The sequence below is a fragment of the Aplosporella prunicola genome, assembly GCF_010093885.1.
Source record: "Aplosporella prunicola CBS 121167 unplaced genomic scaffold K452scaffold_10, whole genome shotgun sequence".
Classification (NCBI taxonomy): domain Eukaryota; kingdom Fungi; phylum Ascomycota; class Dothideomycetes; order Botryosphaeriales; family Aplosporellaceae; genus Aplosporella; species Aplosporella prunicola.
The window spans coordinates 671378-698594 of NW_022983538.1; the positions used below are offsets into that span (position 1 = coordinate 671378).

The following is a 27217-nucleotide window of genomic DNA, read 5'->3' on the forward strand; positions in this document are numbered from 1 at the left end:
AGGCGATCGACGACAATCACGCCGCATTTGGAACAATAGGAGATGCGCCCACTTCACTTCACCCCTCCACCTCCGCCGAGGTCGGGCTTCAAGTTAAATACTGCACAATAATCCCACAGAATCCACACATGTTGTGCCATCATAAGACCGAAAAGTGTATTAGGCCTCCCTTCCCCGCGAGAGGCATCTACTTCTTGCAAGTATACTATGGAAGCCATCTCGGACAGGCAGATAAACCTTGCAAACTCGCTCGCTAACACGCTCGAGACGAACAAACATGAAAAAATATAGCAAAACCCTCCAAGATGAATCTCAAGGTGCTCAAAGACATCAACAATGGGACAACAATGAGAAAAGACGAGACCGCAACCACAGCCACTTGTCGATGCAGCAAAGACATGCAAACACAGCACGCTTTCCGCCCATGCCGAAATCGATCAGAATTCCGTTAGGGGCCAACTCCGAGGATAAATATGGCGCTGACAACCTGCGCTTTTTGACAAAATAAAACAACCCAATTTTGCAGCACGGAACGCTCAATGCAGAATAAAACTCGCCCGCCCAGTTGGTGGTAAAGAAGCGAATCGAAGAATCGAACGTGTGTCGTATCGTCGTCATACTGATACACATGAAAACGCTTCATCAACTTCGTCAATCGGAGATTTCGTGGCGTGGGTCATATTAAGATACCAGGCTGGATGAGAAAAGAGCGTGCCCAGCACTAGGGCATCTGCGAGGCAAATGGGCCGCCTTTAACCGTACTGCTGGTTGTTCATGTTGTAGGCTATGTGCGGATGGCCCAAAGATCCGGTTCGGAAAGCCTGGTTCGAGTACTGTTCATCATATGAAGCCTGGCCCCGCATGCCTTGCATCATCGGCTGGACATTGGCCGTTGATGCGATCTGAGGCATGCAAGGCGAGGTGGCAGAAAGCCCGCCCACCTGACCCCCTGGGCTCTGGTAAGCATGAGAGGGGGACAGTTGGTTTACAGAGCCAAATGAATAATCGACCCGACCAGGGAAGGTCGTTGAAGGCGATGTGTAGGACGTGTTTGAACTTTGCGCCAACGAGGTAGTGGACGCTGGCGAAAATGAAGGATTAGACTGGACCGCTCGCCAATCAGTGTTGTAGCTCGACGGTTGGCTAACGTAACTTGGCTCCCGGCTCATTGCGTATGCAGGATTGTCGGGGAAATTGGCCGGGTTCTTCGTGTCGTAAGCGTATCTCGATACGTCTTCGTAGACCTGTGGCGGCATCATTGGATTCTGCTGATACGCATGTTGCAGATCGCCTGTGCCCGACAGATTCCGTATTTGGCTAAACTGGAAGGCGGCGCTGTCTCCTTGGAAATATTCGTTTACCGGAGGTGGCTCCGGTATTCCATTTGAAAGACCCCATGATGAACTGTTCTGAAGTTCAAGTTGCCTAGTCGACATGCTAAGGTCGTCCAGCTCATTGCCATGCACGGTCAAAGCCGCTTGCTGAACCTCTTGCGATTCGACGGAAGACTCCTGCCGAGCGCGCTTTGGGTTGAAGTTTTGACGACGTTTCTTTGTGGAAAGCGCCTGCTTCGGATATTGCCTCATGACATGCATGGCATCGGCGTCTGATCATGCAGTGTCAGCCAAAGAGCATGGACAAGGAAAGCATTCAACTCACCCAATCCACCCGTCACGTAGTCAGACCAGTTCTGAGCCAGGTCATAGATGTCCTGCAAGAACATGTCGCGCTTGTCCCTGCGTTCATCGCCGTTTTCATTGTCCTGATCAAATCGAAGGACACAATCCTTGGTCGAATGAACCAGGAGTTCAATACCCCCTTCTTTTTCCGCTTGGTACAAGAGTATATGGACACCCAAGACGAGACGATCTGTGGTTCATTAGCAGGTTCCCTCCGACAGGAAGCAAGCGCAACCCATACCCTCTTTCTTGAGATGGTCTGGTTCCTTGTGGCGAACCCTTTCGAGTTCCTTGCATTTCTGGTTGGGGAGCAACCCCCACCAAGGCTGAGGCTCTCTCGGCCACCAGTCTGGCTTGTCCGGGCCCTCTCTCGGTTTAGCACGCTTCGCCTGAGCATTTTTGGCGGCCTTGGTCTTGTCCCGCGACTTGGAATCATCACTGCCGACGTAAGGGAAGTTTGACTGCTTCTTGGGCTCAATGGCCTTGATCCAAGCCTTCAGGATGACCTTGCAGGCCAGCTGCTGCATCTGGTCCAGGCGCAGACCCAAGTTGGCGATTACCTTGTTGCGGTCACTGATGGGGAACCTGTCGGTAGGCGTCTCGGTGGGCTCGGCGTCGGCATTGACGGACCAATCCTCCTGCTCGTCGTCTTCCTCCTCGCGGACACTGAGGTTGCGCGAGGAGGAGCGTTGACGTTTGCGGGGGCGTGGGGCATCCTGTCTGGGGCTCTTTTGCTTTGGCTTGGGCTTTGGTTTGCGCGCGGGCTGATTGGCGAAGGCGGGGACCAGGCTGGCACGCCTGCTCTCATCGGAGCCGTCAGTGGAAAGCTCGTCGACCCACTCAGTTGGGGCTTGGGCGGGCTCGGGTTGGTGAATCACTGCAACGCAGCGTGTCAGCAATCAGGCGCCCCAGTTTTCGGCATGAGCAACGCACCGGGAGCGGGCGGGGCGGGCTCAAGCAGAGCCTTGAGGTCGTGCCAGGCGGAGCTGTGGGCGAGCAGGTGCCTGGCACGGTTGAAGGAGTCGGAGGGCAAGACGAAGGGGCTGCCGCGAGCGTCGAGGGCGAGAACGACGAAGCAGTCGGTGGCTAGCGCAGCAGCTACGGCCTAAGACGCGACGGGTTAGTGGCCGTTGGGTTCAGAAATGCGGGGTCGAGAGAGACGCACGGGCGCGCTGGGGTTCGGGCTGCTAGCGCTCATGGTCGACTTGGAGGAGGGTGTGGCATGATGCTGCCAGCGGGTCGGCAGAGGAGGAGGGAGAACTGCGCCGCTGCCCGCCAAATCGAGCGGATTAAAGCCCATGGCTGCGAGAGAAGCGAGACGTGGAGGTCGCTGAGATTAGCGGGTCGCGATGCAAGCCAGCTCAGCACGAGCGCGCGATCTAGGCCCGAAGCGTCGCCAATGTCCGCTCGTCGCACACTCTGGCGTCTTGTTAGCAGGAGAGCGACGGGCGACGGGCTATCTGACCTACCTACTCGAACTACTCGCTACCGTGCCTGGGCCAACGGCGATGCTAGCGGCTGCCGATCCTCGAAAACGCTCGCGAGCGACGGGGCCAAGGGCTGCGATCGAAAAGGGCTGCCAGCTGCGGAGAAAAAAGGATGCCGACGCGGATGCGAATGACTGTGGCAGCTGATCGCGCCCGGCACGTGGGTGCTGATTGGCGCGGACTTGGATGCCGCGCGGTGAAACGAAACAATCGAGGAAGAACTGGCAGGTGCGAGGGGGACGGACAGCCGACGATAACGAGGCACACCCGGCCTACATATATCCCGCCCATGGCGAGACCCCCCCAAGCATCGTGATACAAAAAACAACACAAAACTGCAGCGCACTGGCGACGGGCCGTGGGGCGGGTGCAGCTACTGCAGCGGCCGTGTGTCTGTGTGGCAAGCCGTTGAGATTCGTGATGAAACATTATTCCCTCGCGAGACTGTCTTTTCTTTTTCTTTTCTTTTTCTCTTCTTTTCCTTTTTTCTTTTTTTAATCGTTTACCATGCTTTTCCCCTTTCCCACCCCCGGCCCGGTGCGTGGGTGCGATCGAAGGGACGGGGGGGAGGGGGTACAGTGGCGATCATGGAGACATCGAGGGGGTGGGAGGGACCCCTCCGCGGATCATCGGCTCACGCACGCCCGCCGTCCGCGCGCCAATCGACGGCGAACCCGATGGCGTCTACGGTCTGTGCCACGAGAGCCCATCATGGCCCGCCGACCAGGACGGCAGATCTGAGACGGCGCGAAGCTCGAGATCTCGTCCGGAAGGACTTCCGTTCGCAATCAATCAACGGCCGCCGTGCGCCCTCGCCTACGCGCTGCCGGCGGGTCAGCCCGCCCCAATAACGCCCGTTCAGCCTTAGGCCGCCGTCCCGCGCGTCCCCGGAAAAGCAACTCACGGCTTTTTCCTGCGAGAAAAGCAACAGTCTGCAGCGCGGCAGTCAGCGGCGTGCAAGCGAGCCCAGGGGGGTTGCCATCATTCGTTCTGTTTGCAATGCTTTGATTGTTTCTTCCCAGCTACTTGCATATTTCCCTCTCTACCTACGTCCATTCATTTCGACATGCCGCAGAGGCATTGTGCAGCCGGACTGCCGTGCTCGCTTGGCCATGCGGCCCGCACGCCACGGCCACTCGAGAGCCGGCGTGGCCCTCGACCGCTAACCGGGCTACTGGCGTCAACCCGCCTACTGCTGTACCACATTCTCCACCGCGCCCAACAAATTCGACTCCCTGACGAGCTCATAGAAAAGTCCCTTTTGCCGCACCAACTCAGCCGGCGTATCAAATTCGGCTACCGTGCCGCGGTCCAGCACCACGATGCGGTCTGAGTCAAGAATAGTGTTGATACGATGGGCGATCGTGATAATCGTCCGGTTGCTGAATACGGGGCTCCGCAAGGTTGCCTGGAGCATGGCGTCCGTTTCAACGTCCACAGCGGCCTGGGATTCGATTAGCACCCTTGACAAACAATGAAGCCAGCATCATACGTACCGTCGCTTCATCGAGGACAAGGATATTGCTGGGTGCAAGCAAGGCACGCGCAAGGGAGACCAACTGCCGCTGGCCTTGGCTGAGGTTGGAGCCTCCCTCGAGAATTTGCGCGTCCAGTTTGCCTGTCATGCCCGCAATGTGGTCCTTCAACCGAGCATGGTCCAAAGCACTCCAAAGCTCCGTGTCATCATGGACATGCCCTGGATCTAGGTTGTCACGGACCGTCCCTTCAAACAACGCAGCATCTTGAGGGATGATGGCAAGCCTGCGTCGTAAATCAAGCAACCCAATGGTGCTTGTATTTAAGTTGTCAATGGCAACATGTCCTTCAGCAGCCTCGATGATGCGGAAAAGGGAAAGTGTGAGCGAGCTCTTTCCTGCACCGGTGCGACCTACAACACCGATCTTCTCACATGGCTTGATGTCCAGATTGATATCCTTAAGCACCAAATCCAGACCCGGCCGATACCTAGTGCTGAAGTTGTTGAAAGTGACCTCACCGTGGGCTGGCCAGCTGATGGGAGGTCTATTCTTGGATATGATCTCAGGTGCCTCGCTAGGCAGCCTAGCATATTCAAGTACTCTTTCCACAGAGACAATGTTTGTTTCAACTTCAACTGTTTGGCGAACGATCCAGTTGAGAGACTGGGTGATCTGCAGCGCATAGGACATGGCCAAACCCACAAGACCGGCCGACAAGCCGCTGCCAGCAGCAACCGAGATGATTGAGAAGCCTGCTGCGGCTAGGATGATGACAGATCCGATGAACTCCAGACGCACAGCAAGCCAACGGTTGGCATTGATGGACGGGAAATAGGCCCGCAAGTTAGCGTCAACTCGCCATTCGTTCTCCAGCGAGAAACGACCCTGTTGTCTATAAGCACGAATAGTGCTGATTCCACTAAGCGATTCTTGGAAATGCGCGTAGATGGGACTTTTGCTGACACTATCCAGGCGCTTGAGCTCCCTCGACGTACGCAGGTAGTATCTCTGAATGTAGAGATACAACGCACCGAGGGGTATGATAAGCGCAACAAAGATAGGGGTCGATGCAGAGATTACGACAAGGGTAAACGCAGCTGTTGACGCTTGTTAGTCCAAAAGTGTTTATACCAACGAACAGATCCGACACTCACCTCTAGCTGAGTTGACGAACAGCATGTTGAAGGTACGTCTGGACCATTGTCAGTAGAGTCACACCAGCAAACGGGGACGAGTCGTTTCCAACGACGAGGATATACTTACGCTAGTACCTCATCCACACGATAGATGTCACTGCCGACATTGTTAGCTTGGGCGACTAGCAACTCTGGCAGCACTACGGGTCCGGGTCTAAGCTGCACATTACACAGTACAGCCTGCGTGCATGACCCCGCTCCTAAAGCCATCGTGCATCGGACATATGCGTTTCAGGCCACGTGCAGATTGGGCTTTTGAACTTACCTGGAAAAGCGGTTCAAGATGCGACCAGCCGGCGTTGTCTCAAAGAAGCTCATTGGCGATCTAAAGATGGCGAATGCCATTCTTTCGTGCAGCTTGCGAGAAGCCTAGAAGGTGGGTAAATGTTAGCTGCAGATCCATTTGCCAGAAACGCTTCCACCACAAGCGACACTCACCTCGATAGAGCAGAAGATCCAAAGAATCAGTGTCTGGATAACCACCAGTGCGGCAGAGCCAAATCCAAAGGCAAAGTAGACGCCAATGTATTTACCAACCTCTTGGTTGCTACCCTTTCTGCCGTTAACTTCGGACCATTGCTTCAGCCAAACGCTGCCACCTAACAAGCATGTAAGCACGAGCCCCGAGCGAATTTCATGTGATCGAAAGAAGTAATGAGAATCTATGCAACTTACCGATCTGGGCCGTTTGAGCACCCATGAGCATTAGAAGGTAGATCACGACAGCAATGAGATTACTCGTCTTTGCGTATTCCGCATAGACGCTCCACTTAACCTTCCCTTGCTCAGCAATTTCCTTCGTTTGCTTGCTCTTCAAGTTGCCGCCCTCCTCGTCATTCAGCTTGCCACGGGGACCACGGAAACTTGCAGTGCTTGCACGACGCAGCTCCAGCGTGTTACTCTTGCGGGCCGGGCCCCCTCCTTGTCTGATTGGGGCCAGCTGAGTGACGCCTTCTTGTGCCTCTTCAGTCTCAAGCTCGTCTTCAGAATTCGGGGTTTCGTCGTAGACAGTCTGCTCGGATTCGTCGCTCCCAACGTTCTCCTCCTCAGAGTCTTGTTCGTGGTGCGCGGTGCGAATGAGGTTGGCGATTTCGCCCTTCATTGCAATTAGTTGCTCGTAAGTGCCTCTTTCGATGATACGGCCCTCGCGCACTAGAGCGATAAAGTTTGCCTCCATCAACACTGGAATTGAATTGGTAGCAAGGACCCTAGTTCTGCTGCTGAGGAGACCGTTGGGACCAAGCACATTGTCAATAATGTGTCTGCCAACGTGTTGATCAACAGCGGAGAGAACATCGTCCAGAAGGTATATGTCAGCACGAGCATAAACGGCCCTTGCTAATGTCAGGCGTGCTTTTTGGCCTCCTGACAACGAAATGCCCCGCTCGCCGACTTCAGTCTGATCACCGTCAGGCAGGGAGGCAAAGTCATCCAACAAGGCACATGCCTTGACCGTGCGATCGTAGAAGTGAGGATCCCATCGGTAGCCAAAAACGATATTCTCCTTGACAGTGGCATTCATGACCCATGCAGACTGTGCAACATATGCCGTCTTGCCACGAACCACAACTTCACCCCTAATTTTCCACAGGTCTCCAAGCAGGGATTGTAGCAATGAGGACTTGCCGGCACCGACACGGCCGACAATACATGAAAGCTCGCCCTTGTTGGCAGAAAAGTTGATGTCTTGAAGTGCCTCCTTTCCTTCTTCCTTGTTCCAGGTAAAAGTAGCATCATGAATGCGGACCGATTCCTCGCCAATTTCTTCCACTGGAGGTTCCCGGGTTACCGCATCATCCTGAAGTTCTTCAGCGCAGAGATAGCCTGTCAGACGGGAAACTGCAACGCTAGCCTCGATGATGGCAGTGATGACCATAGGCAGGATTGAAAGAGGGAACGTCAAGAGGTTGAAGAGAGTCAAGGCGGGGAAGACAATATCTGTCGTAAGAGGCTTGTCATTGGTAAGGACAAAAACCGCGAACGTAGAGCAGGAGACTAGGAAAGGCGTGGTAGACCAAGTAAAGTTGGCAAAGGCTTGCCCGGCGCCGATCTTGCGGAGAGTCTTGAGTTCCTGGTCGTTACGGATGAAATTGAGCTTGTTCATAAAGGCTGTGGTCCAGGCGTAAAGTTTGATGGACTTCATGTTGTTGAGAATTTCCGTCATGAGTCTGGTCCTTGCATCCTTGTTTTTCATCTGCTTCTTTTGGAGGGTTTTCATGATGCGGGCAATGACTCCGTTGACAGGAATCATAATAATCATAGCACCAACGCCTGCAAGCATGCTGAGACCCAGTAACTGGTAGAGCGAAAGCATGCACAGCACAATCTGGAAAGGCGCAGACCAGAGCTGCTGACCATACTGTGCCAAATCTTGTAGGCGTTGTACGTCGACTGCCATGTAATTCACAATGTCGCCAGTCGACCTTGCCGCCCGTCCTTCGTTCGAAAGGCGCATGGATTTAGTGTAAATGGCAGATGTGAGCGATGATTTGACGCGCATGCCGGTTTCGAACGATCTTTGGAAGTATTGGTGGAGACAAGCGGTCTGAGAAACCGAGACAGCGAACATGGCTAGAGCAATGGCTGCACCGCGGACCACAGGCTCTGGAGTATCTGTTCTGTATGAATCAATGAACGAGATCAGCAGCCTAAGCAGCTGCGGCTGGGCGAAGTTCAGGATATCGCTTCCGGTTTTAATGATTGCTCCGCGTATGTATGGCGATCCAAATGCGCGAGCAAGGGCAACCCACAGAGAAGGGTGTTTGTGCTTGGCTTGGTGCTCCCATGCATTGCCAAAAGCATCGGACGTAGCCCGCGTAGTGTCCCGTTTTCGCAGGTTCCATAGGTCGTCCTGGGTCAAGAAATTCTTGTAGCCATATTTCATCATCGGCGTCATCCAGCTGAAGGTAAGGACCGAAAATACATCCGCATACTCGAACGGGCACTCGTCCTCATCCCCGAGCGCATCGTAATCGCTGAGCTGTTTCGGGACCAGCCATTCCAAAATCAACTCTGTCGCTGCCAGACCGAAACTGACACAGAACGTCACAAAATAAGCCAGATGATGTTTTTGGAACCCTTGAGAGATCAAGGACCGCAGCTTCACGCCGAAGGCGACAAGTAACAACAGCCAGTAGAAGAGTACCACGCCATTAGCGTTCCGGGACCTCCAATGCTCGATGTATTGCACATAGAAGACGACACCCAGAGAGAGTATTGTGACGACGGTGGACCAGAATCTGAAATCGCCAGCCCAAACATGCGGATAGTATTCGATTTGAAGCGCGGCTTGGAGGGCATGCGTAACAACAAGGCCCGCGATGACAATCTGCGTAGCAACGGAGGTTAGCGAGCACGCCTGGGCGGAGTGTTTCTTGACGTGTGGCATACCAGCTTTGCATAGAAATGCCAATTCTTCCTCACAGGTTGGGGTGTGCATTTCCTTAATAGATAGTAGACGGCGCTGGCGCCGCCAAAGATTCCCAAGGCGGCAACGGCGGAGATCCAAACGTCCAGAAAACAGGGTGTAAAGTCATATCGATATGGGCTCAGCGGCCCCCATCCCTCGGAATTACCACATAGCGGCTGCTCTCTGCTGGCAGTCGCCCCCAGGTAGCCCGCGGCGGCGAGAGCGGAGGGAGTGAATGGGGTCAGCGGCGTCTGCGAGCCGTCGGTGCCGTGCATTGAAGATGGGGCTGCTATTGGCACTGGCAGCTCTGGGTTCTCCTCTTGTCGTATCTGGAGGAGAGGGTGACAGCGACTGGCGTAGGGGGGGAAAAGATGCGAAGCAAAGGTAAGTAAGCGGCCAAGGACGGGACTGCCTTACGAAGTAATCGGAGCATGTTTTCCCGACCGGACGATCGCCCGTCAATGCGTCACCATCGGCGTTAAATGCTTTTCTCCGTCTTCCCCTGCAGCCGATCACTAATAATTGACCAACCAAGTAGGTAGGCGCACCAGGGGCACACTTATGAAGCACACATCTACTTGTCGGCAAACTCAATGTGCTGAGCACCATCGCCATCCTTCTGTATCTCCGAGCTCCCCATCCTAGTTCCTCCTCCACCAGATGTCATCTCCGCTACCAGGCCCGCGCCTTTCTCCTCCATCTCGGGCTGATCCTTCGGCCCTGGCGCGAACCAGTCACGCGCCGACGCATCCTCAAATGCGAGCTCGTTGCTGTCCTTAGCAGGTGGCGTGTGATAAGGTGGGGGTTGTTCATCCTCCGACAGTTCTTCCCTGAACAACATATTGTCCGTGTTCACAAATTCCTTGAAGAAAATATTCCGGTCAGCATCATTCATCTTGCAGTCCATCTGTCCCCGTCAAAAGCAGAGCTTACCACAAGAGACTGAGGAATATCCTCAAAGGGCTGCTGCAAAGCTCTCTCACTGGCATACACCAACAAGGCCTCTCTGTTCTCCATGGCGGCTGCAGTAAGCACCTGCGCTTCCGAGACAGGCGATTTGGATATGTTCGGCGTGCTCTCGTAGTGGATCCTCCACCATTCCTGCGCATCTTGAAGTGGCCTAGCGGGATCAACGGTGTCACCCTCGCGCTCATTTGAAGCATTTCGAGCTTTCATATACACCACCGCTGGATCGGTGGAAACGCCACAAAGCCGGTATTTGAATTTGGGTGACGTTCCCACAGAGTTATTTGGCTCCTTTAGCAAGTAGGATAGCTGTTCGTAGGCTTTTTGTGCCTGTTCTTCTCGGTCCTTGAGCTCTGCGTTATCAATCAGCCACTAAACAAATATAAGGGACAATAAAGAGGGTCGAGATATGAAGGGTATCATTGAGACAACAACTGTCCTAAAAGCTGAGAATGTACCTTTGAGTTTTTGTTCGATCACTCCGTGGATACGCTCTAGTTCCTTGAGCGCCCACTCATCTCTAATGTCTTGATTAGACTTTGTCTGATTGCCGTTGTCGCTTTCAGTGCTGTCTTGTGCATCTCGTGGTCTGAAAGCATCCATGGCAACTCGAAGAAGCAACAGAGCATCTCCCGTCTTTGCCTTGTAGTTGAATCGAGAAATTTTCTGATACTTTTCTTGCATGCGCGTAATTTGCTGTTTGATCTCGGCGCGCTGAGACCTCATTGATTTCGCTCTTGGCTCATGTTCCCTCAAATACCTGTCCGCATAAAATGAAGACGGGACGCTAATGTTCAGTCCGGTAGCAGTGATATCAGGCTGCTTGACAATGATCACAAAAATCTCAGCCATTGACTGAATTGACGCATGGATGTCTTTGGTGCCATCCGGATCATTGCCCCAAAGATTTTCATCAAGGAGATCATAGAGCGATACGGCCTGACCATTGGCCCCGTTCTCTAAGCAAGGCGTCAAGCAACTGAAGGGTTGACTAGAAGTTTCACCCGATAGGACTTGTTCTGCAGTTGACTCGAAGAGTTTATCAAATCCAGCTTCGGGACGGAGACGGGTTGCGGCAGTCTTCCAAGCTTCCAGGAACTTCACAACGTCTCCATCGTATCCAGCATTGCTGTTCATCGGCATGTTTTGGAAATAGTCCGCCTTAGAAAGAGCTTCAACACTGCCGTATGAGCGTTCAGTGTAATCAAGAAAAGCAATAAGTCGCTGTGTCTCGTGAATTATGTCCGATTGTTGGTTGGACTGTTGTTCGTCATCGAGATTGATGGTCTGGGGAAAGGCAATGGGTGTTCCTTGCCACCACTGCGGTTCTTGCCCGTACCTCGGAAGAACGTGCTCTTTAAGGAGAAAAGCATTGTGTGCCAGTGGAATGTTGCTCAGAATGGAAATCAAGGACGGGAGGTAGTCCTGAGAAGGTAATGGCTTCATAAAAGCTGGTTCTCCTGGGTTCCGTCTGCGCTGGATTGGTAGTGGGTCAGGGATCGTATTTACCACGGTTGTTAGTGCCCACTGGTTGGTGTCATAATGGTCCCTGTTAGCAGGGCCAAACTGGACACCGCTACCTCCAACCACGCCTGTTTCCTGGTCCCATCGTTGGTTTTGGTAACTCCGATTCGCGCCTTTCCAACAGTTAGCGCTTCTGTTCACGGCCCGTTTCAGCCCAGCCCATGAGCGCACCTAAAGTCTGAGAATCCCCCATGGCCGAATCATGTATGCTGTTGCTAGGCGTGTTTGGCCGAGTGGCTGCGGTGCTGTTGGGGTATTGGCCCTGAGAGTCGTCTGCGCGATCGATTTGGAAGGCTGATGCCAGGAGTCAGCGTGAGCTCAAGCCCTGATTGGAAAGGTGGGACTCACAGGGTACTCCGGCGTACTGACTATTTCCTCCATCGCGATCTTGTGAGAATAGTGCCTCATCGTAATTTTCTGCGGCGTAACGATTGGGGTTCTGCTCGTAGTTGTTGATCGCATTTTCCAGGTTGTAGCTCGCATCCTATGGGCTAGCTGAGTCTGCAGTCCTTTTCTTCTCTCGGACGTTTTAATACGAACCTTGATGAAGCGACTGGCGATCGGCCGCTCTGGACGAGTATTTGTGAAGATCCCGGCGAGTTCAAGGAACTGGTCGATGTCTTCCTGCGACGGCTCGGCCATGTTGCAAAATGGAATTGGTGAATAGGCTAAGCGAGGATAGCAGGCCACATGAGGGAGATCCAGGCGACCTTGCGACAGCTGTATTTACGAAAGCATTGCTTGGAGCAGGAGTGAGCGACGGTGTTGGATGCAAACACCCCCACAGAACCTGGAAGCTGTCGCAAGCTCACTCAGCCCTATGATGACGCTCGTGCCACGCTAAACTCAAAAAAGCAACGTCAGTGGATGCCTTAGGCTGTACGCATATCCTACCCTAGCTACTTTATCAGTGCCTTAACCGCATTAAATTAAGTTAAAACAGACTTAGCTCTTCTGTAAGATAATTGATGATATAAAGGTATAGAAATGCCGAGGCGTTGTCAAGTGGATGCTTTCATTTCCTTTGTAGAACTGTATCACGCTATATACTTATACAGGTTTGGCACCACGTGGGCTGGAAAAAATAGAGTAGAAAGACTAACCGGGGTCGTTTTTTTTTTATTACGACCCAGTCGTAAATCATGCTTTTGCATTAAGTATACAGTAGACCCCAACGCGGCAGTTCAAGCCGTGGAATGCAACATCCTCGATACTTCATGTAGTCGAATAAATGTTGAACATTTACTGGTTTTCCTCCGATGCATCATCGACTTGTGGACCTTCTTCCTCGCGTCGCTTCGACTTAGAGTTCGACCCGGCGGCAGGCTCGAAGATGACTGGCTCCTTCCCTTTCTGTATACTATCCATCCAATCTCTCCAGGCGCGGCCTTGATGGCTGAGATCCCTCAAGATACGCCTGTAGTAGTCGAGCACTCTTTCCTCGTCCTGCTCCCCCTCGTCCATCAAGGTTTCAAGAAGCTTCTTGCGTCTGGACTTGCAAGCCTGGTAAAATTTACGAGTCGTTGCCGGCGACATTTCGTCGAACTGATATTCAACGCCCCATACTTCGCCTGCACCAAGATGGTTCAGCCGAGAGACTCTTTTTCCGTCATGCTTGTTACAAATTTTAAGCTTCCAACCAGCCAAAGGACGTGACACGTCAATTTCGGTGGCTGTCTCTGATTCGGAGGCTGCCTCCGGTTTCGAAGCATCTGATGTGGTGTCTGCTTCAGCTAGCGCTTCGGCACCTTCGTCAGCCTCAATGGGCGTGTCCAGAGTGAAAGTGTTGATGTCTGCCTCTGGCAAATTGTGCGGCTCGGTGAGGGTCGATTCGTGCTGGTAATTATCTTCGGCGGCGGAGATGTCTGGCATTGCCACATCACCGTTTGAAAATTCCTTCGCCACGTCGTCCACCGACGATTCCTCAGCCTGACCGTTGGTATCATGATCATTTTCAAATGCGTTCTCATCATGCTCCGCGGAGGCAACCTCTTCGGTCTCAGCATCGTCAAGGCCAAGCACACGTCTCTCCCATTCTTCAATCCGTGCTTTGTTGCCGTTTTGGATGGCATCGGCTTCCTCATCCGTTACCGGCTCTGCAAAAACGTACATGAAGTTGGATTTTGTCTCGCGTGTTTCAAAATGTAAGCGGATAGTCTGAAAATGCCGTTAGCCTCATGAAAAATTACTTTCCTTTTTTTTGATAAAAAGAAACTCACGGTCTCGGGGAATCTTTCTGTAGCCTTGTTCAGAGCCTTGTTCATTAGGTCTATGCTCAATTTGAACTCAGCATCTCCCAGACGGCGAGCATCATTTTCAATGACACCATGCAGAGCTTTGTCCATCTCATCAATGCTGATGTATTGGAAACCAAAGACTCGTTCAACATTGTGGAATGCGACGAAGATGCCATCCATCCTGCCCATCCGAGCTTGAAGAGAATACTTGAGCATGGTGGATCTCATCATGTCATAGTACTCGCGCTCAAATGATTCCCATTTGCCAAGCTCGGACCGGATTTGGTAGCCCATGCCTTCCTCATATTGCGAAACATCCATGCGAATGGATACAACAGCTCGCGTTTTCAAGTCAAACATACCAGTTCCAGGGAGACGGCTATCGTAAGCATCAAGCTGCGAGCGCATGAGCATGTCACCCATGGTTGTGTAATGGTAAGCTTCCGGTTCATTGCGCTCCTCCTCAGTGATCCGGTTCTGGCTTTTCCGCCTGTACCGTTCGTATTCATCAGTGGGCAGCGTCAAAAGCTTCTCCATCGATTTGCCCAGCATGCTTAGGATGTTTGCCGAATCGAATTCTTTGTCAGCATCGATGGCGTAAGTGCCATTTTTCCATCGGAGAAAAATAGGAGCAGGAAGTCGATTGATTTTGGTAAACGTCTGGAGCGTCTCCGGGAAGCCCTTTGAAAGCATTGAGATGCTGATCGGTCTCCATTGGGACAGAAGGAAGTGGAAATGGGCCAAGGCCGCCGTCATACTTGAGGTAGATCCAACATATTTTTTGCCCTCCTGCCGCGCAATTCGGGAGAGAACCTCGTCTTGGGAAGAAGTGATGTATCGCGACAGGGAATTGAAATCAAAGTCGGCGACGGGCATGATCTTTTGAAGGTAGGGGTCAAAGTTGTAGACATGAGTTCTTGTGTCTTGCAGAGCATACACGCCAGGGTTGAATAATGCCCTGTCTAACCCGTAGGCTAGATGTGGAACGGGCGGCTGAGGAACATCGAGTGGGTGTAGTGCAAGTTCGTCGGAGTGCACGATTTCAGCCTCGGGCCCGAGAAGCTCGGTCGATGCAACAGTTGGGGCTTTGAGCGCCTCTTTGATGGTGACTTTGCCAGCTATGTCGGCAAAGACCTCGCTCAAAGTCCTCGTTGTATCAGTCCGTTTCCTTCCCTTGGGCGGGAGCGGGTTGTTAGCCGCTTCAACCAGCACATCCGTGTTGCTATTCTCTTGGCGCGTTTCATTGAGGGCATCTTGCTTCTGCGCTGCTTTCAGTGCATCGCGCCTTATCTTCCGCCTCTGCCATTTGGACAATTTGGCCGGCTCGGCGCCTGGCGTCTTCGCAGGCTTGGCATTCTTTTTCGCAGCCTTCTTTGCCAGTTTTTTCCCCTTTGCGGTGGGCTCATTGGCCTTCTTGGTTCCGAGATAGCGGACCTTGGTCGAGGGTTGAGCGTCGTCTTCGGGTGGAGAGGCAGAGGCAGGCTCGGCGGGCGCGTGAAGGCGACGGGTGGCGGGCTTGGGCAGGGCCGGGCGGAGCAGCTGGTGGCGCAAGCATGGCAGGCAGACGTAGGGTTGCGCCTGTCGCAGCAGCTGTGCACTGGCGCGACAAAGCATTGGGCGCAGCGAGAGCGAGAGAGCGAGCGAGGCGCGAGAGATTCGTGCTTGTCTCGGCAGTAGATGATGATGGCCGGGCGAGGAGCTCAGGAAAATTCAGGCGCTAGCAAGGATAAGCGCGCAATGCTCGGGGACGGACCTGGCGGACAGGCGTGCCGGGGCACAGATCGTGATCGCCGACTAAAGCCCCCTTCAGTGACGCAAACCCGCTCGCTCAAGCCGGGAACAGACGCGCTCAGTGCTGCATAACGTCGTCCACACCTCACCTCACCCTATTTCGCTACTGCCCCGTCTCCCCATGCTATGCCCGCTGCCTTTTTCTCTCCTTCGATGGCGATGGTCAGCCTGACCAAGGCAGCGGCGAACTCCTCTCTCCACTTTGTTATGCCCGCAGATCCTGCTCTGCCTCCAATTGCTTGCTCTCGGCGCCCAGCCGCTCGAACTGACTGAGACGCCGCACCCGTCGACTCCACCCCATCCGCCATGCAAAAGTCCACCGCCTCGCGTCGACGCAGCTTCTTCGGCGGTGCCCTCGCCAGGAGCCCGCTCACCGCGCTCACTCCCATCCACGACGACGCAATGGAAAAGCATCCGCCGCACACCCTGCAAAAGCGTCGGAGAGGCTCTCTCCTCGACATCGTCACCAACCACAGCGCCGTGGCTCTCGATGCCCCCCAGCTAGACTCGCCCTCCTTGTCGCCCGTCCGCCCCGGCATGGACACAAAGGGAAACCGCCTGCGCAATCCCACACGGTTCGGCTCCTGGAAGTCTGGCAAGTCGGGCTCCGACGACCCAGACGACGAACCCCTCAGCGCCGTCTCAAGCAAAGCCCCGTCTGTGAACTGGGGCGAGTTTGGCGACCTGGGTCTACGCTCCAGAAACGTCCTCTTGCACGGCGAAGTCCAGACGAGCAGCACGCTTTTCAGGCGAAAAAAGGAATACCTGGTCCTGACGGAAACGCACGTTGTGCGCTTCAAAACCCAGCAGAAGGCCTCGGAAACTTTCAGCGAGATATGGTCTCCGCTGAATCGAAGTGCTTCTTCGAAGCATCAGTCGCGTCCCTCGGTCGGATCGATACAGGACTTCCAATCATGCGCCTCGGAAAACTCGGGGGAGCGAAATGTTGGCACTCCGCTTCGGCAGGTCATCGCCATCTACCAGCTCGTCGACGACCGACCATACTTTGCTTTCGAAATCACCTACATGGATGAGGAGTCCAACCATCCGTACGCCATGACTCTGCAATTTGGTTCGCCTGAGGACATGACCAAGTGGCTTACTGCAATAAAAGCCGCAGCAAACCGTGTTCGCAGTTTGGACGAGAACACCATATCGGAGAACAATACACGCCTTGCCGCTAGGATCGTCGAACGTGAGGGTGATTATGACCCGCGCAACTTTGCGCTGTACAAGGTCGTGCAGCGACCATCCCACAAGCCAGGCTTGGCGTCTTCATCCTCCGATGACCTTACCAAAATATCGAATTCCGTCTGCTTTCTTGCCGTGGGGATCCACAAAATACATCTGATACCCATATTCAAATCACGCCAACGCTCATCGAGCCCAAATCTCATGATGTATCCGTCAGAGGCGTCCTTCGGCATTCTCACGCTCACCTCGGTGCGACTTAGTGAGATCGATGACACGTTTGAACTGGTGTTCCGGACGCCGTTGCAGAAGCCGAAGGTACTGCTTATGGCTTCCTTGGCAGCTGGAGACATTGCCGTGCGGCTGCACCATGTTGAGCATTTCTTGCGTCCAGAATGGGAACCGCGGCCATACGTATTCTTGGTCCCGAATGCGGTTAAAGAGGAAATAGTGTCCACCACTATTACGGACAAGATTGACGAAAATTCCTTAGTTCGTACTCTGTGCGCTTATTGTATCGCATACAATATTCCCCCGGAGAGAATACGGTATACAATCACATATCCCGAGGATGACTTCCCATGTTTCCAGCTTCTGCCCCCAGAAGGTCGGAGAAGGAGCGGCTATGGAGCTCTGGAGTTGCTAGCCGTGATGCGCACTCTTCGCTACAACGAATCCTTCGGCACAATATCATTTGCGGGCATCAGCCTAGATGTATTGAATGAGCTCCATGATCGTTACGGTTCTGACCATTTGTGCACGAAGACGAAGAGAGGTACCCCGATTAATTTAAGCATGGAAGAGCTTTCGAAGTCCTGCCTTTTGGTTCAAGAAATCAGGGCTCTGGCAGTCACGAGCAGGAGGCTTCGCCGAATGAACTTCAGCAAATGTATCACCAGGGAACCAGCAGACTTTGTCGATGAGAACAAGGGGAAAGACGTCGGTTGCGGGATCGTGGAAGCGCTCTTCCCTCTCTGCAAGTACCAAACAACAAATGTTGATTGGATAATTCTCAATGAGATAACACTGGGCGAGACGGACCTCGAATACCTCATCGCAGCAGCCGCCGAGAGGCACTGTCACTTACGCGCCCTCGAACTGAGCAAGTGCGGTCTCAATGAGCGGAAAATGTCCCTCCTTTTGGACGCGCTACGAACACAGGAAAATACTTTGGAAGCCATCGACATCTCCAAGAACACTGCACGTCTGGTCCCATCTATTTTCGATCCCCAACTTAGTGTTTTTGGCTACATACGAATCCTGAACCTCTGTGGCGTCGGCCACACCGCTGGACCGGAGCCGTTACTAACCGCGGAAACTTTGCTCTCATGGAGACTGCAGGAACTCAATCTGAGCGGAACACAGCTCAATCACGCGACGATAGAGGCAATTGCGACTTATCTCAAAAGCCCGAAATCTGATTCGCTACACAAGTTGCGCGTTGACCGCACCTGCATCACCGGCAGGCAGATTGCACATCTCATGCGGTCAATGACCAGATACCCCGGCATGGCTCGGGAACTCCACATGGATATCAGCGAGAACTACATCGAAAAGTTCCACTTTGAGTTTGCCGCAGCAATCAGTGACGGATACGCACCTATGCATCTCACTATCGAGCTCATCGACTACGATGACGAGTCACACTTCGCAGAACTTGCCCTGGCGATTGCAAAGAACAATACCATCAGACGCTTGGATGTCACCAAGGTCTCATTACCGAGCGATGCTTCGGAGGGGACTTGTGATGCTCTCGAAAAGATGTTCAAAGATAACAAAACGCTGATTGCGCTGGACATGTCAGGTGAGGACTCAAAGCTGGAAACAGCTAAATTCGGCGTCGGTATAAACAAAGCATTGTGTGGCCTCAAGTACAACAATACGTTGAGGGAACTCCACATTAAAAACCAAGGGCTCGGCCTTCAAGGGGCAAGTACTTTGGCCGACGTCCTAAAGGACAACACCTCTCTCATATCACTGCATTGCGAAAACAACAACATACCACTGCAAGGCTTTACGGACCTCGTCAATGCACTTCATAACAACACAACCATTCAATGGTTGCCATCCATGGATGATAGTCGATACGAAAACCTCCGGCAAACTGAAATGGCAATCAGAAACATGCGAGGCGAGACTCTCAGCAATACTCCCGCAAAACATACCTCCGTTCGAAGCAAGCTCGCAAACAAAATTGGTGGTAAAGCGTCAGTGGAAAAGCCGGCGGTCATACCGATATCGGATCAGGATGCTCGTGCCGCTGTGAGCTTGGTTGAGGAGAGTTGGGAGCGGCAAGCACATCGCTTGAACATTTACCTTCAGCGCAACGTCAACATCGCTGCTGGAATCCCAACACCTATTGACATTGAAGAAGAGCTGCCCGAGCGGCCGGACCGACCATTTAGCATGGGCAAGCTTATTGAACAGGTGCAAATTGACAGCACGCCAACCATCGAGAAGCAGGCCATACTTGGCGCCCTCGACTTTGAAGACGACCATGTCGATGACCGTAGCCAACTGGACCAGCATAGCCAACATTTTGTTGCTCAGCAAATCAGCGAATCAGATCCTTTCGTGGATATGGATCCAATGGTGGTGTCGTTGGCGAAGGAACTCGACGTCTCGCTCGGAGATGCCCAGACATTGCTCGACTTGAATGCGGCCCCGAGACTCATGAGGCAAATTTCGCCGCATTCGCCAACATCCCCCAAATCGCCACGGACCCCGCGCGAGATCAAGCCGCGCGAGGCTATCCCTCACCGGTGATGAACATTCATACAACACTGCAACCTCCTGGCTTTCGAAGGGAAAGCAGGCTCCCCCTTGTTCGAACCAGGACGTTTGTGGATAGAAGCGACAGCTCTTCACACAGCATACCCTCGGGCGTTGTATACCAACCATGCTTGTTTCTTTTTTTGATTGTTTTGGTTCTTTGAGCCGGGAAAGTCCTCTGGAACATAGGACTTGGGCTTAGTCTACGGTGTACGGCATTTGCTTTCCCCTTTGTTTCTTGACTTGGTGTTTTCGTCACACAAGCAACGAATTGACGGATCTAATGAGGGGTTATTTATTTCTGGGATCTCTTTTTACTACACTCCTGTGTATCTAGTTGTCTTTCGGACAAAGTCGCTGGTCTTTCATTCGCTTCTCATCTCCTTTGTTCTGACTATTGAGCTCCTGCCTGGTCAGGAGCACGGATGGAAACGATTTGCACGACGTTAAGGGTAGAACGACCAACACAACAACACGCAATACATACTGATACCAACTAGACTTTGGCTTGCATTTTCGGGAGAAAGGATACAGGGATGTTCTCTCTAGCATTCTCGCTCGACAGCTCGAAGACGCAGGAAACCGGTTCTCTAGCCGGGTGCCCAAAAAGAAGGAAGGCATGGTGGCATGATGGCTTCGTAGACGGGCTCAAGGCCTCCTGCACCGTCGTCCACGGGGGTGACGCAGCTCATCAGGCGGCCCACGGCACCGTGCCACGAAGACGCACGTCTGCCTGAGCTGAAGGACACAGACGGGCAAGCGATTGGCGGCAGAGGCGCGGCGACGTGCATAAACGTGCAGCCTCGAAGGGCGAAATTGCATGCCATGTTCAATGTTGGAGGAGAGTTGCTGCTTTGGGCAGGGTGCAGGGAAGCGAGAGCGGGCTGTGGTTGGGACGGAGGTCAGATGCGAGAAGCGGCGGTGGTGCGAAAAGGGCGAGAATGGGCGCTTGCGCACCTGCTGATACGTAGAGTATGTACAAATAGAGTTGAGGTTGTTGCTCGAGGACTCATTCGTCGTGACGTCAAACTACCGAAGATGCCGCCCGATGCCGCGACGCCGACACACGGCCATGTCAACCCGCTCCTCCATCTGCCACAAGTCTTGCTATCCGACAGGCTGCATTCAACGTGACATTTCAACATGCGGACTCATGCCTCTTTGGAGAAGGATGAGGAGATCAACAGCGCCGCCTGGGTTGCTGCCAGAGGTGCCGCCGTCGGCGCTGCTAGGGTATGTGCCGTGTTTTCTATACATTTTCATGGCTGGGTATTTTCCTATGTCCTATGTCCTATGTCCTTGACCTTTTCCTTGTCGTCTCCCTGTTTCTCAATAGGCTAGTCGTCCATGTCAAGTCAAGTATCTCCCGTCTTCCTTCTCCAAAATTCCGGTTTCCCCTCACATCGGATCCGTCCCACCCAGTTTCGTACCTCCACACCATCCATCCACCCCGCACATAGATACGTGTAGCCCGTCCCGTCACCCTCGCAGAGAGCCAATGGCTAACACGCCACCTCCCACCGCAGTGGGGAATCTACTCCGCGGTGCTCGCTGGCGCCGGCTGGGCCTTCAGTCCCATCTACCGCGGCCTGACCATCCAATTCAAAGCGTACGTCGGCCACGCGCCCACCCCCTGAGCAACACCACACCACTATGCCAGCTGGCACCACGTCGCATGGCACCCGTCCCCCCTCTGCAGAAATAACCCCTCTCAACCCCGCTGCTCGCCACCGCCCCCGCCTCCGCCGCCACCACCGCCTTCGGCCACCCCGACTAACCACTCACTCCCCACCCAGCTTCATCCAAATGAGCGGCATGATCGTCGGCAGGTACGTCTCCTCCCAACCACTTCAAGTCAACCAACAACCCCTCTCGCCCTTTTACCCCGTCCCAACCTCGCAGCCAACCAACCAACCATCCCTCCCCCGCTAACCCACCCTCCAGCATGGTGGAGGCAGACCGCCGCCTCGTGGCGCACGAGCAGTACATGCGCGCGCAGAAGCGGCTCGCGCGCGACGCCGAGGTGTGGCGGCGGTACGAGGCGGAGCTGGCAGCGCTGGAGGGCCCGCCTGCAGCCACGCCGGGCGGCGCGTCCACCGAGGCGGCGGCGGCGACAATGACAGCTGAGGCGTCCAAGCAGCAGCAGCAGCAGCGGTAAAAGCGAGGGTATTGGATGCGGCTGCGTGTACGTGTGGGGATTCTGTTTGCCGGGCTGGCGTGGCGCGTAGACGTGTGCTCGTGGTTAAAAACGCGCGGGTTTGGGTTGGCATGGCTTGATGCGTGGCTGGCTGCGCGCACTTGGGTGATGGGGATTGGCGATTGACACACCCGTGCCTGTCTGCCGGGTTTGATGCGCGTGCGTGCGTGCGAGATTGTGGGGTTTCGAGAAACTGCTCATCGATGATCATGATGAATGGGATGGCTGTGCGTCGAAGCTAAGATCAGTCAGATCTTCGAATAGGAGAGAGATGTGCGTGTGTGCGTGCGTGCTGACGGCGTCGCTCATCATGCCTGGCTGATCGATCTTCATACCGGTTGTATGTGCAACGCTTACTATCACTGAACTCTCAAATCACGCGCGTGGAGGCTCAAGACAGACAGGCACCTAACACTTCTCTTTAACTTATCCCAGCCTAACCTAACCTAACCTAACCTAACCTACTCAGTCCTACCAAAGCCCACCCCCCACCCACCGAATCCCACTGCCTGAAGTAGTACGTAGTACCATCTGTTTGGCTCAACTTAACACCGGGAAGAGTTTTCTATCGCGGACTTGCTTGACTGAAATATACTTTGGAACAAGAGGGAAAAAAAATAAAATAAAATAAAAAATAAAGGAATTAGGATGGACTTTTAAATGTCCGCCTTCCTTTGCTCTCATCCCTGAAACAACCTTCCCACTATGGCAGGTAGGTTGATTGATAAAACAATAATCAGAAAGAGGAAAGAGAAAAAAACGCCGACGCCCCGCTTCATATCTGCATAAGACCCAACAAATCAAAAAGATAAAAGCCCTCACTTTAGGCGTGAAGCCGAGAGAGGAAGAGAGATATAGGGGAATCAGAAGAGGGCAAGGCAAAGAATCTCCAGCCTCAAACCTTCAACCTCACTTTCCTCTTCTTAACCAAGACAACACCATCGATCCACTACCGCTACCACTATTACCACCACCAAACCTCAACTCACCCCATCTACAGAACCTCCTTCAGCTTCTGCTTTTGGTCGGCGCTCAAGCTTGTGGGGAACCGGATCTTGACGCCGACGACGAAGTCGCCGCGCTCGCCGGGCTTCTTGCTCTTGGGCATGCCGAGGCCGGGGTAGCGCTCTTCCCATGTGGGGGCCGTCGGGCCCGCCGAGCTGACGCCAACTTGTTTGCCGTCGATCGTCTGCACGGTACGTTTCCAGCCTGTCAGGGCTTCTTTGAGGTCGATTTCGACACTGGCGCGGATGTCGTCGCCTTCGCGCGAGAAGAGAGGGTGTTTTTTCTATTGGATGAGGCGTTAGCGTCACTGTTCGTTCATATAGCACCATTTACCGCGGCGATGGCACGGCGCCTGGGGAAACCTGGGTCCTTACCTCTTCGACGACGAAGTGCAGGTCTTGCGTGCCGCCTTCGACCTGGTCGCCGACATCTGAGAACTTGATCTTGCTGCCAGCCTTGAGGCCCTTCTTGATGGGCACCTCAAGAATACGGTCTTGCAGGCTCTGCTTGCCCGTCGACTGGTCGTACGTCTTGCGCTTAATCTTCATCTTCTTCGTCGTGCCATTGAACAGCTCCTCCAAGCTAACCGGCAGCGGCTTCTCCACGACCGTCACCTCCGGCGTCGCCGCCCTTCTGCCAGCACCACTTGTCGTCGACCTCCGCACACCGGGGCGTCCGCCCGCACCGCCGCTTGGGAACCCGCCAGGCATGCCGCCGAAGCCGCCAAAGCCGCCGAAGCCGTCGTCGTCGTCCATGCCGCCCATGCCGCCCATACCACCGCCAGCGTTACGCATAAAGTCCGCGAATATGTTCTCTGCGTTGGAGAACTGGAATCCGCCGCCGGGCCCGCCGCCTGTCGAGAAGCGGAACGTCCGCGCCCCGCCGCCACCAGGCATCCCGCCTGGGAAGCCGCCTGGGAAGCCGCCCGGGAAGCCCTCGGCTCCGCCTGCGAAGCCTTCTGCTCCATCTGGTGGTGGTGCGCCGCCCCGCAGTAGGAACTCCAGGCCGAACTGGTCGTATGTCTTGCGCTTCTCGGGGTCGGACAGGATTTCGTACGCTTGCGAGCATTCTGTGCAGTGACACATGGTGTAAGTCTTATGGATAGAGAGACACAATGGGAAAATGGGAAGAAGGACAGGTGGGGCGGGCAAAGTTTAGACGTAGCTGTGTCGGAGCTTTCACTTGCCTTTGAACTTCTCAGAGGCATTGGGGTTGTCCTTGTTCTTGTCGGGATGCCACTTCAGGGCCGATTTGCGGTATGCTTTCTTGATCTCATCTTGTGACGCAGAGGGGCTAATGCCTGGGGGAAACAATGTCAGCGGAAGCAGTTCATACAAACATGCTGGGGTGTCTTACCCAAGGAATCGTAAAGCTTGGTCTCTTTGACCATTGTGGCTGGTGTACCGGGTTGCGGAGTGGGTGGGTGAGCGCAGTAGCGCGAAACGGGAGCAAGAGTTAAAGAGTAGTGTGAAACTGCAGCGGTCGAGAGAGAGTGGGCGGGAGAGTAGGTAGGAAGAAGCTGGGCTGGGCTGGTCTCGTGTTGTTTCTGGCTTGTTCTGAAGGGCGCGTCTCCCCACAGGTTCGACTGACGTACATAGCCGCCAATATCGATAATCGAAGTTTCCAGCATCTTCGACCATTACTTGGCCGCCTCAGGCATCAGCTTCACGTCACCCGCCCTGTGCATCTATTATCATGTCACTGCTAACTTGCACGCACCCAAGGTACTCGAGTACCCGCAACCGTTGTCGAGAGAAATTCGCTTTTCGTATTCAAAGGCTGATGAACAAGCCCGGTCCCAGCCTATCCCATAATGCGCCATCGTAACCCGGTAAACTCCACCCACAGGTATGATACAGCTCAGCGTAGCCTTCCAAGAAAAAGCTGCTATGCGTATTCCGCCAAAGCAAAATGCTCTACACCGCCATCCTTCACGTGACTATATCCTCCCCCAACTATGCGATGCATTGCCATGCCCTTAGTCGCTGTCATCGTCCTTTTCCGACTTCAGCGACTTGCGCTTCTCCTTCTTCTCCTTCTTCTCCGCCTTCCTGCGCTTGCGCTCAGCCCGCTCCTCGGCCGTCTCGCCCTCGTGCTTGCTCTTCCTCTTCTTGCTGTCGGCCTCGGCATCGCCGTTGACAGAGGCCGGAGCATCGGGAAGCTCCTCATTGTCCGGAGCGACGGGGGGAGCGGACAGAACGTCTTGCTTAGAGGTCGTCTCAGCAAGCGGCTGCGCAGCGGCGTCGGCCGTGGCCGTGAGGTCCGTGTACTCCTGCTTCCACTTGGCGGGGGTGTTCTCGTTGGTGCGGCCGTACTTGTCCAGCTTGCCGGACGCCTTGAGCTGCTTCTTCTCCGTAGCGACGGGGCCCAGTCCCCAGCGCTTGGGGTACAGGTCGCGCTCCATAATGACACGCTTGATCTTGGCAACGACACCGTGGTCACAGGTCGAAAGCTCGACAGTGGACATCATGGCGATACCAAGAGCAATGGCTTCACCCTTGGTGGTCATGAGGATAACCTCCTCGTGGACCTCAATGCCAGACTCTGCAAAACCATTGTCAGAAATTTACCGTAACACATAGTTTGACAGTTAAAAACTTACCGTAGCGGAGAAGACCGGGAATCATGAGCTTGGCACCGTAGCAGACCGCGTTGACAGCGCTGTCCTTGACGACAATGCGCTTGTAGGAAGTGAGCAGAGTCTCAAGAGGAGAGACAACCTTGCGGATGTAGGACTCATCCATGTTGTTGTCCTGGAGGTACTGCGCGTCAAGAACATCATGGAGAGTAACCATGTTGTCCTGCTCGCTCATCGCACCGGACCTGACACGGCGCAGCTCCTGCATGTGCGCGCCAACACCGAGCAACAGACCCAAGTGAACGCAAAGGGTACGGATATAAGTACCGGCCTCGCAGCTGACCCAGAAGACACCAAGGTGGCGCTCGTTGTCGAACTCGTAGAGCTTGGACTCGTGGATGGTACGGATACGGAGCTGACGCTTGACGGCCGAGATGAGGGGAGGGCGCTGGAACAGAGCACCGGTGAGGGTCTCGAGAGCACGCGCAAATTGAGCCTCGCCACCGGGGATCTTGTCGTGGAGGCGGATAACGCAGACATACTCCTTACCGGCACCCTGCTGCGACTTGACGAGACGGGTGGCGCGGTCGATGCAGACAATGAGACAGCCAGTGACCTTGGGGTCAAGGGTACCGCTGTGACCAGTCTTCTCCACACGCAGGATCCTCTTAATCCACGCGACGACCTCGTGGGAGGAGGGGTTCGAGGGCTTGTCGAGGTTGATGACACCGGAAGAGATGTAGCTCTTCAGGTCGCGCTTGTGAGGAGCGCATCCGTTGGGGATGGGGACGAAGTGACCGCTGCGAACCAGCAGGTTGTTGTAGTTCTTCAGCAGGAGGGGCCACTCGCTGCTGTCGACCGGAGGCGCGTTGGCCTGCGGCTTGATGGTGTAGTCCGCATCCTGGGCAGGGACTATGGCGGCCATTGTGAAAGGCTGGAGGAGTTTTCTGGCAGTCCCTTCCTGTAAATTAGATGCTGGACGTCGCTGTTGCCGCTGCGAAAGAGGTGCAGTTGGCAATGGAAAGTCGCTTCCCGGTGCGAAAAGGTGAGAGCTCGAATCTTTTTTTCGTCTGCGGGCCCGTGCGGTGCAGAGCGGTCGGTTAGCCTTGCTTGGCCACAGCCACAGCCATGAACTGAACCACCACAAAGAGGCTTTAGGTGTCTAGGAATACATAGATAGTTCCATACGTCTCTCGCCTGAATCGCCTTCCGACTGCATGGTTTGGCCAGCTGCTGCATGGCAAGCGGATGTGAGCGTGTCTCTTACTCACCAAGCTGCACACACAAACGCACTCCACACAACATCACACTGCAAAGACGCAAAGACACTCTCTCACGCGTCTAAGATTCGGAGACTACCAGTGGATGCCTATATACAGGAAGTCATCTTATCTTTTTCTCAGCCGCCTCGCAGCTTCCAGATTTTTGCTGGCACTCCTACGACCATCTGCTCCCGGTCGAGCCAATTTCCCTGTGTGGAAGGTCATCACGTGATTGACGCGCATCAAAGGCCAAGAAAGCTCTGACCGTGTTTACATCTCCGTTGCTCTGCCATCCACTGCTTTTAAAGGGCAAACCAACACGCGTAATTCTCCCACCAAAAGTTTGCGCAAACTGCATGACCCCACCCACCCAAGCTTCTCCAAGCAAACGCAGGCTTACGGCATCACACAGCTGCCCTGACGTAGTCCGCTCCCCGCAACAACC

General features: G+C 54.2%; 10 protein-coding genes across 10 annotated transcripts; 2 read left to right on the forward strand and 8 right to left on the reverse strand.

Moving 5' to 3' along the window:
- Positions 1-752: 752 nt before the first annotated feature.
- On the reverse strand, positions 753-2979 carry K452DRAFT_297488 (uncharacterized protein; the record flags this gene model as incomplete). Its single annotated transcript, XM_033542031.1, has 5 exons — positions 753-1606; positions 1660-1869; positions 1921-2556; positions 2613-2784; positions 2845-2979. 5 exons carry the CDS (start codon positions 2977-2979, stop codon positions 753-755), a joined length of 2007 nt encoding a protein of 668 aa, XP_033398685.1.
- Positions 2980-3105: 126 nt separating this feature from the next.
- K452DRAFT_13900 (uncharacterized protein) lies at positions 3106-3914 on the reverse strand. Its single transcript, XM_033535380.1, has one exon. It carries the CDS (start codon positions 3593-3595, stop codon positions 3191-3193), a length of 405 nt encoding a protein of 134 aa, XP_033398686.1. The 5' UTR covers positions 3596-3914; the 3' UTR covers positions 3106-3190.
- Positions 3915-4355: 441 nt separating this feature from the next.
- On the reverse strand, positions 4356-9524 carry K452DRAFT_225985 (uncharacterized protein; the record flags this gene model as incomplete). Its single annotated transcript, XM_033536794.1, has 8 exons — positions 4356-4610; positions 4663-5741; positions 5799-5836; positions 5908-5937; positions 6106-6209; positions 6279-6439; positions 6516-9168; positions 9231-9524. 8 exons carry the CDS (start codon positions 9522-9524, stop codon positions 4356-4358), a joined length of 4614 nt encoding a protein of 1537 aa, XP_033398687.1.
- A 197-nt stretch (positions 9525-9721) lies between these two features.
- K452DRAFT_286610 (uncharacterized protein) lies at positions 9722-12510 on the reverse strand. Its single transcript, XM_033540330.1, has 6 exons — positions 12280-12510; positions 12088-12223; positions 11911-12033; positions 10674-11852; positions 10183-10568; positions 9722-10111 (listed from the first exon to the last, which is right to left on the reverse strand). Exons 1-6 carry the CDS (start codon positions 12379-12381, stop codon positions 9824-9826), a joined length of 2214 nt encoding a protein of 737 aa, XP_033398688.1. The 5' UTR covers positions 12382-12510; the 3' UTR covers positions 9722-9823.
- Positions 12511-12746: 236 nt separating this feature from the next.
- On the reverse strand, positions 12747-15638 carry K452DRAFT_317864 (uncharacterized protein). The gene is made up of 2 exons (XM_033544106.1): positions 13959-15638; positions 12747-13896 (listed from the first exon to the last, which is right to left on the reverse strand). Exons 1-2 carry the CDS (start codon positions 15588-15590, stop codon positions 12982-12984), a joined length of 2547 nt encoding a protein of 848 aa, XP_033398689.1. The 5' UTR covers positions 15591-15638; the 3' UTR covers positions 12747-12981.
- Positions 15639-16304: 666 nt separating this feature from the next.
- On the forward strand, positions 16305-19724 carry K452DRAFT_225981 (uncharacterized protein; the record flags this gene model as incomplete). The annotated part of the gene is made up of 1 exon (XM_033536793.1): positions 16305-19724. The coding sequence occupies one exon, from the start codon at positions 16305-16307 to the stop codon at positions 19722-19724; it is 3420 nt and encodes a 1139-aa protein (XP_033398690.1).
- A 169-nt stretch (positions 19725-19893) lies between these two features.
- Positions 19894-20453, reverse strand: K452DRAFT_13912 (uncharacterized protein). The gene has a single exon (XM_033535387.1). The coding sequence runs from the start codon at positions 20349-20351 to the stop codon at positions 20064-20066; it is 288 nt and encodes a 95-aa protein (XP_033398691.1). The 5' UTR covers positions 20352-20453; the 3' UTR covers positions 19894-20063.
- A 334-nt stretch (positions 20454-20787) lies between these two features.
- K452DRAFT_286615 (uncharacterized protein) lies at positions 20788-22279 on the forward strand. The gene is made up of 4 exons (XM_033540331.1): positions 20788-20963; positions 21257-21339; positions 21527-21559; positions 21675-22279. Exons 1-4 carry the CDS (start codon positions 20874-20876, stop codon positions 21886-21888), a joined length of 420 nt encoding a protein of 139 aa, XP_033398692.1. The 5' UTR covers positions 20788-20873; the 3' UTR covers positions 21889-22279.
- A 642-nt stretch (positions 22280-22921) lies between these two features.
- K452DRAFT_326179 (uncharacterized protein) lies at positions 22922-24322 on the reverse strand (the record flags this gene model as incomplete). The annotated part of the gene is made up of 4 exons (XM_033544830.1): positions 22922-23215; positions 23307-24001; positions 24119-24232; positions 24289-24322. The coding sequence occupies 4 exons, from the start codon at positions 24320-24322 to the stop codon at positions 22922-22924; spliced, it is 1137 nt and encodes a 378-aa protein (XP_033398693.1).
- A 357-nt stretch (positions 24323-24679) lies between these two features.
- Positions 24680-26543, reverse strand: K452DRAFT_317869 (uncharacterized protein). Its single transcript, XM_033544107.1, has 2 exons — positions 25535-26543; positions 24680-25476 (listed from the first exon to the last, which is right to left on the reverse strand). The coding sequence occupies exons 1-2, from the start codon at positions 26433-26435 to the stop codon at positions 24911-24913; spliced, it is 1467 nt and encodes a 488-aa protein (XP_033398694.1). The 5' UTR covers positions 26436-26543; the 3' UTR covers positions 24680-24910.
- Positions 26544-27217: the final 674 nt, after the last annotated feature.